Source organism: Pteropus alecto, unplaced genomic scaffold (genome assembly GCF_000325575.1).
Source record: "Pteropus alecto unplaced genomic scaffold, ASM32557v1 scaffold86, whole genome shotgun sequence".
Classification (NCBI taxonomy): Eukaryota; Metazoa; Chordata; class Mammalia; order Chiroptera; family Pteropodidae; genus Pteropus; species Pteropus alecto.
This window is the reverse complement of record NW_006442109.1, coordinates 5,599,797-5,612,839: the sequence shown is the minus strand read 5'-3', so window position 1 is coordinate 5,612,839 and position 13,043 is coordinate 5,599,797. Positions and strand designations below refer to the sequence as shown.

The following is a 13,043-nucleotide window of genomic DNA, read 5'->3' as shown; positions in this document are numbered from 1 at the left end:
CAAAGGAGAAAGCAGTTTTCATTTGAGGATTTTATCAGCCAGTGCTGTGAGGGCTTTGCTGTGACACAGAATAGAGCAGTTTATTTGGGGCCCCGGAGTCCTGGCCCCAAGAAGGGAGACATATCATGGTGAGGAAGAGGAAGGCAGGGATGGGGCCTCCGACAGCAGCTTCAGCTTTCCAGTATTGACCTCATCGTTAGCCTGGTTAACACACTCCAACGTCTCATTCCCCAAAGTGCTGCTTTGCCTCCTTGTTTATATTTAATGCCTTCAATTTGTTTGGAAAATTCATGTTGTACTAATTCTTGGTAATTCTATTAGATTCGTAGATTTAGGGGTGTTTGCCTGATCCCTAGGAGGCAGATTCATACCTTAGGTCCATGTCTGAAATCATTGTTGACCTCTCAGACCCCACCTTTCCGACAGAAACAAGACAAATGCCTGTCTTCTCTTAACAAACAAAAAACTTTAGAGGTTTGCACATCTGATTGATTCCTCTCAAGGAGACCTGGTGTGGAGATGTCATTGTAATTTGAGTAGTGATTAGAACATGAATCATCTCCCACTGTCTGCCACCAAACTGCATCTGTCTTCTGAGCAAATTGGTAAAACTGTCAGGTGTGTTGGCTTCCTCTGCTGCCAGACTGCCAGTTCTTCATCACGATGACTCATTGGTATAACAAATATATCTCTCTGATGCTGACATGAATATTAAGAGGAATTCAGACAGGACAGGAAACTTGTGAGAATAAGTGACTTACTGAGGTGCAGAGCCCTCATTTGCCAAGTCAGCGTTGTTCCTAACTGTTGCCTTGAGAGGTGTATTTATTCCATCAGCTCTCTACCAGCAGCATTTTAGTAAATTCTTGTTTAGGTGACCTTAAGAGGAGCTCGTTAGAGCTTCAAAGAATTAAAGAACCTCCCTATAGGGTCTAAGGTAAAATTACAAAGTGTTTTGAGTTCTCAGAGGGTGGGCTTCATCCATTACCAAGTATAGTACAGAGCATATTTGGGGGCTTATGTGAGTAGATCTTTTATTTGGATTAGTGTACATAGATTTGGGGGCGGGGGTGGGGGGGGACTTTTTTTCTTTTTCTTCCAAAGAAAACATACTTAATTTCTTCTACTTAGAGATCCCTCCAGGTCTGAAGGAAGCCTGGAACTAAGTTTCCCTGGACCAGCCCTGGCCCGAATCCAGTTGTCTCACCCACACTTAAGGACTCCATCATTTTCTTAAGCTTTCTCAGCATTGGTTTAGCAAAAAAGCAGCACAGAAAGAGTCTGTATTTTACTTAATCAAATTTATTTTAGTCACCTTGTCTGAAACACTGTTTTAGCATTTTATAGTAGAAAATGATTATAAGAATTCTTCTGTAGTATTTAGAAGAAATATCTTTTTCGTTAAAAAAATTTTTTTTAACCCCACTTATTCAGTAGCTGGAGCTTATTCTCAGGTCATATGTCCAGAGTCCACATTGACTGCATATATTCCAGAATAATGTGTGAAAAACTTTGTGGTCTCTGGGCTTTTACCATAGGGGGAATAAAAGAACACTGACATATTGACCATCTGCGCTGTTTATGCTGGTGATTATTAGGAGGATGAGAAGTTGCATTTTGCCTTTCTTAGAATAAATTTCTGAATTATTTCAAAATTTCCTCAGTTTGTAATGAGTGGTACATAGCTTCTTAAATGTTTGCAGAAGATCTAAGTGATGTAGCACTGTGAAGGGAACAGAGGCTAGCCTTGTAGAGCTCCAAGGCTAAGGTGACACTTTGACAGGAAGTAGATTTACACTAGACTCCTACTGGGAAGAGAGCAGGCTGGCAAGTGCTCGTCTTCCAGTGAGTATACTAGTGAGTGTACTAGTGAGTATGGAAGAACTATGATTGGCTCCAAACCTTTCGGGAAGTTGGGAGTAAGAGGACTAGTTATAAAGAGGTAGAAAAGCTTTTAAATTATTAGATCCACAATTCCCAATTGTCCTAGAATTCTGATACGTTATAGAACTTATTTCTTTTTCTTTAATTTTTTTCTCTTCACTTGCCACCCCTTAAGGGCCACATGGCTATTATTTTGAAACTACAGTGAATAGAAATTATATGAGAATTTTGCAAATGCTTTTAGCTCTCTATCTTTGTCTTAACCCCTGTTGCCTTCAAAAAATAGGAATCATTAGAACCCAGTGTAGCCCTAAAAGATGGGTTAAATGTACTTTGGTCTCAGTGATATGTGTGCTGGGCTGTGATGTCCGGTTCCAGTCTCCTTTCTGTGTGGCTACACACACTTGCCTTTGTGTTTCAGCCTGATTCCTTAGAATTAAAGTGAATGGGCTAGAGCCCAGAAATGTACGCATAGCCTCCTCCAAGCATTTTTTTCCATTTTGCATTCGGGAAAGCATTATCTTCTCTTTCTGCTGATGCTCATTCCCTCTCTGGGGAGCCCGTGGCGATTATACTTTTTAGTGCTGGATTCAGACATCAGGAGTGTAAGTGTTTTCACTTAACTAAGAAATAAGACAATTAAATCCATTATCAGCCCCTGAGAACCCAATTAGTCCACTAGTTAGCAGTTTCTGAAATAATATCAACTTAACATTCCCCGAATGCAGTCTTCATTTTTTAGCATTGTTTCAATGTGTTGTTTCTCATCAGTATTAAAAATACAAGGAAGCTAAACTATTTTTTTTTTGTTTTAAATCTCTGACCTGAAATGCAAAAATAATATTTTTTGTCAGTCATATACCTGCATCTCAGTTGTTACTTTGTGCCTTAACAGAAGTTTAGAATTTGATAAAAGGAACTTTCCGATATTTTATCTTTCTATTAAAGAATAGCACTGACATGTTAAAGAACAGTTTTACCAATCAGAGACCACATGGCAAACCCATAGTGATTATTATGTTTTCTAAATGATAGAGAAGGTCTCATTTATTTAGCCTAAATGGAGAAAAGTGATTTTCATTAATATAAATCTAAATTTTAGAATTCTTTGAAAGAAATTCTCAGAATAGTTTTATTTTATATTGTATTTGACGGAGCTAAGCTAACGATGGACCAAATTGAACAAGCGAACTAATAAAATGAATGGCAGTTGGCATAATTATATTTATTAAACAGTCTCCTATAGCAGTGCTTCTAAATATATCTTTGGGGAAGGACCAGGTTTTTAAAATTTCTAATCCACTGTGGACTGATACTTTTGCAAAATACAAAATCACATTAGTGGTTATCATGACAATGTCAGATTGCTCTAAAACTTGCTAAATGTTTATTCTCAGTTATTGAAATTATTTCACTATGGACCATTAACAGTTTGCTGACAAGAAGTGGTCTGCCGACTTATACTTTGAATAGCTGTGTTCTATAGTGCTCAAAACTGTAAAACTTTTTGAGTATTTAAATATGCCCCTCAAACCTGTTGTACTGGTTTTTATTCATTTTTCAATCTCCTTAAGTGGAGCTCCTATTAGAATTATGACCACTTTCCATTTACTAGGTTCTGAGTGTGAAATTATACTTGCTCTTGGCCTAATGACTCACTCACGCTTACCTACTGTTTTTTTTCTGTCTTGGCTGAATGTAATGACAAGCTGTGTTCCTCACCACACAGAGAAGAAGCAGTACCGGGAATCTTACATCAGTGACAACCTGGACCTTGACATGGACCAGCTGGAAAAGCGTTCCCGGGCCAGCGGGAGCAGCGCGGGCAGCATGAAGCACAAGCGCCTGTCTCGTCACTCCACTGCCAGCCACAGCAGCTCCCACACCTCAGGCATCGAGGCAGACACCAAGCCCCGGGACACGGGGCCAGAGGACAGCTACTCCGGCAGCGCCATCCACCGCAAGCTGAAGACCTGCAGCTCAATGACCAGCCATGGCAGCTCCCACACCTCAGGGGTGGAGAGCGGTGGCAAGGACCGGCTGGAAGAGGACTCACAGGATGATGGTAACCTTTCCCCCAGCCCTTCAGGCGGACGGTACTGACTCGTCCTCACTTGCTCTCTTCTGTTTTTCCTCCTAGTTGTTTTTTGTTTTTTGTTTTCCAAGTATTAGTTCTGTAGAATTGATGTCTGGAGAGCAACTAAGAAGTAGTAATGGAGAAAAAGAGGGCCTTGCCATCTTCCCCAATGACTCGGTTGTTTGTGTTTGACTGTGGACAAAACATCCCTTTACTCATGATCTTTTGCCACAGCAGGGTTAGATGTTGTGGATTCTAAGTTTTAGTAGTTTGTATAGAGTAGAAGTTAGACCTGCAGCCCTTGTCTCTGCATTTCTGATTTCTAGATGAAATAGGCATTGGTTAGGACAGCAGATTAGATACTATGATAGTAACAGAAACGACTTAAACTTTGGCAAAAAAAAATTGGACCCAGGCCATTTGATTCATTAGTAAGTATTTCTAAAATAATTCCCATATCACCAGAACTCTAGGAAGTATGAAAGAAATATAGCAACTGGCTGCTTAATTCTGTGTTAAGGAAATAAGATGAGGCCTACAACACAGTGACCAGCCATGGCAGCTGCTTTCTCAGCCAAACTTATCATTTGTGTACATCCTTTTTATTATTTTTGTCTCAAATAATTGCTATAACATTCAGTCTGAGGGGAAAAGAAATTCACTTCATTAAGGAAAACTGCAGAACATATGTTTGGTTACTATAGAACTCATGTGGATCGCAAATCAAATCACCGAATGCCCTGGGAATAGATAGCTATGAGAAATGGGGAGCTTCATGAACTACTAATTCTGTCTGTCAGCAGTCTGCTCTAGCGTCAGGCAAATGGCCCCCCGGTCTCAGTTTGCTCTTTGTCATCGCAGAATGGTAGTGTAGCTTTTCTTGTTTCTTAAAGAGTAAATAAATGATTGACAGTCAAATCATGGAATCAGAAGACATGTAAATAACACAGCAATTCTGTGAAAAAGAGTACAACTAGCATCTAGTTGAGAATTGTCCCTAGAGTTTCCTAGAAGTCTTGTTAGCAAATTTTAAAATATGAATAATTACATAGCCTCCCTCAAAGTGCGGCTTTGAATCATGGTGGCCATTTCCGTTTATGCCATTAAATGTCTTCCTTTTTTGTGTGTCAGAAATAGAGATGTTGGTTGATGATCCCAGGGACCTGGAACAGATGAATGAAGAGTCTCTGGACGTCAGCCCAGACATGTGCATCTATATCACGGAGGACATGCTCCTGTCGCGGAAGCTGAATGGACATTCTGGTGAGCTCTCACAGGAAGCTCTCCTTAGCTAGTGGGTTGCCCTGGATTGAGAAGCAGGTGCCTCAGAATAAAAAGGCAGAGTGGGGGCTCTAGATCAGAAGCGGGACTGGAATTAGAGCCTTTCCAAGTCAGTGTCATAAATTGTAGGTCAAGGCCTTTTGTGGAGGAAAGGGAAAGGGAAGAGGATGGAGCACCCAGGATTGGGAAGCGACATCTTCCACTCCTTAGTCTGGAGAAAGCTGTATAATACGGTTTGTTCTCTCCCCGCACCCCAGCCTCTCTCTCTCTCTCGCTCTCGCTCTCGCTCTCACTCTCTCTCTCTCTCTCGCTATTTTAAATGATAATCAGAGAATCATAATATATCTGGAAGGGGCCTCAGAGACCCTTTAGACTGGCCTCCTTTTTACAGACGAGAAAACCTGTAGATTAGAGAGGACAGATGCTTCTCGGCTAGAAGGGGAAATCAGATCTCCAAGTTTGTTTTGTTTTCTCCCACTGTATTATACTAGGTACAGGAGTCTAGAGGAAGAAGTGTTACAAAAGGTTCACATAAAAATTAAATTCTATGCTTGATGAAATCTTCTAGAAAACATGCATTCACCATAACCCTATTATAGGGTTCTAAAACATATGTAATGTAATATATAATCTATATTTCTATCAAATGAAAGATATTATCTTCAAAAAATAGCAGCAGCATGGGTTGTGTTTCTAAACCTCAGTTACTTCTAACTGCTTTTGTTAACATGTCACAGATTAGTCTCTGTTCTTTAGAGAAGTATTCCTTAGGAACCAGCACTGTCAAAATGGCCTAGGTGTCTATTGCTGTTCCATGTAAAGCTTTGATTGAATGAAAGATCCTTTTGGGACTGAAGCACCCTGCCACTGCCCTGTTGAGACCCTCAGTCCTGACTGAGCCTCTCCCGTGCGCCACGGCCTGGGAATCGCAGATGAATGAGGCCGACACATGCAGTCCCCATCATCCTGGCACTGACTCTGCAAGGGCACAAGGAACCTTTTATTACAGAACTCCATTTGCTAGCCTAGAGGAACCACGGCCTTCAGATGCTCTGCCAGCAACAGACCTGCCAGTCGTTGCATGGGATCACTCTGCCTGACCAAGGAAGGCTCGGCATGCTGGTGCTCTGGTCAAGCTTAGAGTGCTTATACCCAGTGCTTTTGCCCATTTGCTTAATTGTATTGAATTTTTTCTCACAAATATTTTTCAATATATATTAAATACCAATTCTCAATTATATGCACATTATAGTACACAGATAGCATGTTCTCACTCACTGTGTATATGTATAAAGAAAATGTCTAAAACAACGTACAAGAAAGTGCCTGTGGGAAGTGGGTATGAGGGAAGCAGTTAACACAAAGATAGTTAACACAAAAAGTCATTTCCATCAGTTACTAGCAGTGGCTGAATAAAAATCACGTTACTTGGGTTCTTTTTTTTTATAAGGTAGGAAGGTACTTCAGTCATTTATTTGGCCTTAAGGATCTGGGACTTGACCTACTCACTTGTTTTTTCTTTTTGCAAGAAAAATGTCAGTGACCTTCCCTTACATCTCCTGTTTTTGTTGGCAGTTTTACTTTATGAAATGTTTTTTGGGTGCTTCACTCACATGCCACAGACTCATAAGAAAGTGTCCACCCTGGTTATCTGTTTCCATAATGTTAACAGGTTGTTCGTGAGCACTGGGGCGATTAGGGGCTCTTTTGACCTCAGAGCTCCAGAACTGAATTTTCACTGTGGCCTCTCGCTTGCAGTCTCTTACTTAACTAGTGGGATTGGCTGTAGGGGGCACGTGCCACGGTGACCTTGTCAGCCAGGATGAGCTTCTGTGAACTGAGTGTGTTCCATATGCAGGCCCCGTACCTTGCGCTTTAATCATCATAAAACTCTATCGACAGGTGCTGTTATCAGTCCCCTTTTATAAAAGGAGGAAACTGAGACACAGGGTGGCTAAATAATTATGTGTCTGTACCAGGTTCCAGCCCAGATCTGAGTGAAGCCAGAGCCTTCACATTTACCCAGTGCACAGCCAAGGGAAACCAAACCTAGAAGGTTGTGTTCACTGTTCAGCTGTGGTTAATTCAAAGTTGGTGTCATGTGGAAACTAGATAGCCTTTAGGAGATATAGTTAAGAGACTGCTTTATACCTACAGTCTTGGTTTTTATTACTAACTTCAGCATAAATAGCTTAATTAGAAGTTTATTTTAAATAATTCAAACTCTAAACTCCTTCCTATACTCAAACCCCACATTTATCTCATTCCCACTCCCCGCACCCCACACACACATTTTACTGTAAGACACGAGATAACATGTTCTATCCTGGTTGTCTACCGCCAGAGTCACAATGAGATTTTTCAATAATAGTTAATATTTGATCTTTCATTCTTAGTAGTAGTAGCATATGTCAGATATGTGGCAAGAGGTATGAATAATTTGAAGTCTTCGTTTTTTTTTTCCCTCTGTGTTTCACTTTAGGGTTGATTGTGAAAGAAATCAGCTCTTCCACCTCCAGCTCTTCAGAGACCGTCGTCAGGCTTCGTGGCCAGAGTACCGATTCTCTTCCACAGGTATGGAAGGAATTGAAAATTTTAAATAGGAACTTAACATTTATATTTATATAAACAAGTAAAAATTAAAAATCATAAGGAAATGATTCTTACCAGATAGATTCTGGTTTTATTCTGAATTGATTTCCATTTTGTTTGCTAGTTCCATTTATCATTGAGTCGATTTTGTCTTTGGATAGATTATGTACTTTGTTTCACTCTTTATGTAGGTGGGAAGTCTGTAGTCTTCAGCCTTCAGGTTCAGAAAGACAGAGAGAGAGGGAGGGAGGGAGAGAGGGAGAAAGTGAGTGTTGATTGACTTCAGCAACTTGTCAGGTATGTTACGGCAGAAATGTTTCCATATGCTGATTATTCCATTCAGAGTGAATTTTCAAAGTATGCTAAGCAAGAGTTATTGATAGCCTGTGTTCACTGGTTAGACTATTAAAATGTCAAAAGATACAGATAAATTAAAATACTTTAATACTCATGATTGCAGCACTTGAATATAATGTAGGACTTATATTCACTTCTATTTTCTGAGCACTCTCTCCTTATGCTCCTTTCTTGGGTTCTCTCTGTTTGTTTTTTGTTTTTTGTTTTTTTCCCCATGTGTTTCTGTCTTTTCTTTCTTTTTTTCTTTGCATTCTGGCAATCTTTGCCTCTTACATTTTTCTCTCTTTCTTCCCTTTTTCTCATTTGTCCTTTCTTCTTCTTACTTCCATTTAAGTAGCTATAATGTGAAATGATATTTATTAAATATTTTTCAGAACACTCCAGTGAGTAATTTTTAAAGCAGTACGTGTAGCATGATGATTGGATATAAGAGCTCCAGGGTCAAACTACCTGGGTTTTCACCCCTGCTCCACCACTAGGTGCTAACTCTTATGGTACATAAATGTTCATGGGGTACAGCTAAGGATGGGATTCCACACCTACAAAACGGGGTGTGTGTTCGTGCGCCTGCCTTGAGGATGTGTAGTGATGACCTGGTGAATTCTATGTGTGAAATCGCTTTGGCCCCTGGACAGATGACATCAGTACAGGGATTGTCATCTTCAGGGAGTGCTCGGATGTGACATTTTGTAGTTAAATATTGTTGGGCTCAGACACTGCTCTCGCTTCCTGGTTCTTTTGCCTCCAGCAGAAGTGACATCTTGTTCTAACAAGGCCGGCCTTTGTGGTGTTCAAAAGCAAAAGTTAGAGATATGATGCCTTGTTTCCTTAAATAACTCATTTAGCATCTTCCATTCATGTAATTAGCTGAGCCATTTTTTAACCTATTTATATTTTCAGCCAGTACCACCTCTTGGGATAATGAGTTCCAAAAGTCTGCTACCTGCTGTGTGAAGCATTTGGCAGAACACGGCCTCTTGCAATGTTCAAGAGCTGCCTCTTAATGCTGGCGCTTGCTTCCCAACCTTTTCTGCACCAAGAACACTTCGTATTATTTTTCTACCTAAGAATTCTGGCTTTTAAAAAAATAGTTTTTCAAACTGTTTTTCTTGAGCAATAATTGGTTTGTTTTCCCATTTCTTATTAAAATAATAACGGACCTCAGCATGAGAGTGTTGACACACTGAATTGCCATATCTTAGTGAAAAAAAACAAAGAAACAGTATCTTTACCTAGACAGCTTTATTTCAAGATAATTGCTTGATTTCTGAGATGCTAGAGGTAGTTGGATTCCTGTCATATTTACTTCTCTGTGCCTTGGATTATTCATCTGTAAAATGGAGAGAATAATAGCACCTGCCTCAAGGCTAACAGGAAGATTAAATGAGTTAATACTACATGTAGGGTGTTTAGATCAGGGCCTAGTACATAATAAAGACCCAGTAAATGTTAGCTGCTATTATTGCTGGTGATGCTGTTGGGATTTTTCTCCACAGGGCTTCAGGGGCTCAGAGACCTCAGATTAGAGACCACTTTCTAATATATAGGATTCCTTAGCCTTTTATGATTTTGCAGCCTCTCTCTTTACAGGGCAAATATACTCATGAAGTTGTTTCAGCCTTCCTTTGTTTTGCAGACAATATGTCGAAAACCAAAGACTTCCACTGATCGACATAGCTTGAGCCTCGATGACATCAGACTTTACCAGAAAGACTTCTTGCGCATTGCAGGTCTATGTCAAGACACTGCTCAGAGTTATACTTTCGGTTGTGGCCATGAACTGGATGAAGAAGGCCTCTACTGCAACAGTTGCTTGGCTCAGCAGTGTGTTAACATCCAAGATGCTTTTCCAGTCAAAAGAACCAGCAAATACTTTTCTCTGGATCTCACTCATGATGAAGTTCCGGAGTTCGTTGTATAAAGCATATCTGCGTGCAGCTGTATGGGCAGCATGCTGTTTGCTAGAGGCTGTGAAAGCCATGGGTTCTTTCTTTACATATTTCTTGTGCCATATTTTTTTCCACCCAAAATACAGCTCTTTATGATATTTGTAATGGAAATAAAAGCCTTGGGACAATTGCACTTTAAGTATTACACTAAGGTAAAAGAGAATGTATAGCAAGACAAGTGCCCTGAAGTTCATGATCCTTTGGAAGGAAATGTGCTTTACTGGTTACCAAGCCTTTAGAATGTTGAACTGTGGTGTTTTGGTCATCATTTTGTTTTTTAGCTCAATTACACATAACATCACATTTTTTATCATGTGAGTGATGTTAGGTTTATTTGTTGGCTTGTAAATTTTTTTTCACTCACGAAATGCTCATGTTTTGAGGGAGGATAGAAAAGAATCTCTCTTTTAATAGAGAGACTTGCCTAGTAACATAGCCATTGCCGCCTCACGGGGGCTGTCCCAAAGTGAACACTGACGGAGCAGTCAAAATCGAGTGGTTCTAGCAAGCCAAAGATATGTACATACCAGAAGTGCAGCCCAGCATCAAGAAGATGTGAATTAAGCAATAACCAGAAGACTGTGCATGCTGCAATGCCTTGTGACTCCTTCGTGCCCGTGTCTTCCTCCTGCTCTTCCAGAAAGCTCTAAGACTCAGTTGATTTCCTCATCCAAGTAACGGATCAATTGTGTTCATGTCATAATGTATTTTGTGCAGTTTCCAACACTGTTTTCTGTTAAAATTATGGAAATGTCTTAGAAAATGTTTGTGCTTGGTGTTTTGTTTTTTAATCAAGAACAAATTATGGTAATGCTAGTTTCTGCCTAACCAAAAATATCATAACCATACATATATCTTATTATACATATATAAATACAGGAGATTGTGCGTGTTTATATGTGTTTAAAGCTTACTACTTCATTTTGGCTTCTGTGACTATCTTGTTGTATACATGGTCTTTCTTGTTTAATATGGAGGATGCATCATTGTAGGAATGATACCTACAGACAATCAGTTGACATGTATAGAGTTAAAAATGACTATTTTCTCATGTGTCTTTTGCCATGATTCTCAACCCAATGTGCATAATAGAATCATTTGGGAAGCTTTAAAAAAAAAATAACTGTCTGGGTCTCACCTTCAGTGGATTAAATCATTCTCTTGTAGTGCAACCCAGATGGAATTGCCTTTTCTTTTAAAGTTCTCCAGATGGAGCTAATGTGCAGCAAAGTTGAAAGCCACCAGTTCAGAGGGTGTCTTTTTTATTAATTTTGAAGTAAAAGCATACAGAAAATGTTACCGTTTGAGAAAGGGACATTTTTAAGACAGTTACTGCCACTGCTGTTAGGATACATAATGAAACCAAGTCAGGAGCATGAACTTGCTAACCTTTAGATGTACAGTGACAATTTGGCTCGCACTTCAGGAGAGTACTTTAGCACAGTGTCTTTCTATGAGATGTTTTTAATGATTCCGTATTTAAAACATTTGTTTACCATATTTTGATATACCATTTTTTCTATCTACCAGGTTTTATTAAAAAAAAAAAAAACTTATCTTATTTTCTAAAGAAACAGTCATATTTTTATACAAAATTAAGTTTTCAGGTAACAAGGAAGTAGATTTAGGGTACAGCAGAATATGCAGTATTACCCATGGATGGGAGTCAGTATTATAAACACATGGAGAACATAAGCAAGCTCCACCTGTGCTGCCCTTCTCATGTCCCCACATGGATGTGACAAGGCAGTATGTATACAATAAGCCTGGTTAAAATAGTTTAACTTGACACTTTAAAAGGAAAAAAGTCCATAGAATTCTATGATCATGAAATCATTTTGCTTTTTATCAAATGTTTTGAAAAAAACCAAAGTTTTGGATATCAGAATGTATAAAAGTATCTCAGTCTCTGTATAAAAGGATGAAAGTATGAAAGGATTTTCTAATGGCTATTTTACTTATCAGTCATTAAATAATCCACCATTTGTTCTAAATGCTTAAGAGACAAATCCTGGTGAAGTTTGATTCTAAATAGCCCAGGTCATAATGTGGTGCATTAAATTAGTGCTTAGAGTTTCTTACAAACATCAAGAAAAAACATGTTTAATTAACTAGGTAGCGCTTTATACTTTGTTTTCTCTCTCCTTCAATCAGAATCAAGTCTTCAGGGTTTTGCCAGCACTGTTGGTGGTTTTGCACACCTTCTTTGTAATTGGATTTTTGAATAGTCTTGTGGGTTTTCAAAAATGAAACACGCTAAGGACATTTTTGCTTTTTGATCCACTGTTTGCAGCAGAATTATATATATGTATATGAAAATCCATTTTGAATACCTACATTTTTGTATTTGGAAATTGTTTTAAAAATAAAAAAAGAAAAGAAAAGTGTAAAGCTGTTATTTATTCTGCATTTGTTAATATCCATTGCTAGTTAATATACCAATTTGGTATATATTGCCTCTACACACCTACATTTGTATTTGCAACAGTGAGCTTTATATCTACATAAACTGTAAATAATCCTTTCTGTGAAAGGATCATCATGTAAGGATGATACCAAAAGTGTGTTAAAAAAAAAAAAACTACATTATTTTGTAATTATTCTTATAGGCATTTCATGGTAAGATTAACAGTCAATAAAGTTACTTTTTATTTGTCTTTGAAGTGCGTTTTTTTGTTGTTAGAATTTTCAGTTAAGCAAGAAGTGTTAAAGAGTGAATGTTTTCTTTGTGTTCTTTCCTATAATAGATCACGTTAAAGGATGACTTAAGTTCCAGTGTGATAGAATTCTGTGCAGAACAGTCTTCATGGTGATGATGGGAATAGCTGATGCTGAGCCCTGCCATGTGCCAGACCCTGCTCTACGTGTTAGAAGTTCATTTGTTAACTCGTTTAATCCTCACA

General features: G+C 38.9%; 1 protein-coding gene across 4 annotated transcripts in view; it reads left to right on the top strand.

Annotated features, from left to right (window-relative positions):
* FRMD6 (FERM domain containing 6) overlaps positions 1 to 12,803 on the top strand; it is a 70,801-nt gene extending 57,998 nt beyond the window's left edge. For 2 of the 4 annotated variants that reach the window (XM_015596079.2, XM_015596078.2), the window contains exons 11-14: positions 3,614 to 3,949; positions 5,093 to 5,224; positions 7,725 to 7,816; positions 9,810 to 12,803. In XM_015596079.2, coding sequence (XP_015451565.1) covers positions 3,614 to 3,949; positions 5,093 to 5,224; positions 7,725 to 7,816; positions 9,810 to 10,112 — 863 coding nt within the window. In that variant the 3' untranslated portion in view covers positions 10,113 to 12,803. The remainder of the gene's footprint in view (positions 1 to 3,613; positions 3,950 to 5,092; positions 5,225 to 7,724; positions 7,817 to 9,809) is intronic. The other 2 variants (XM_006920195.3, XM_006920194.3) reach the window with 1 other exon arrangement.
* Positions 12,804 to 13,043: the final 240 nt, after the last annotated feature.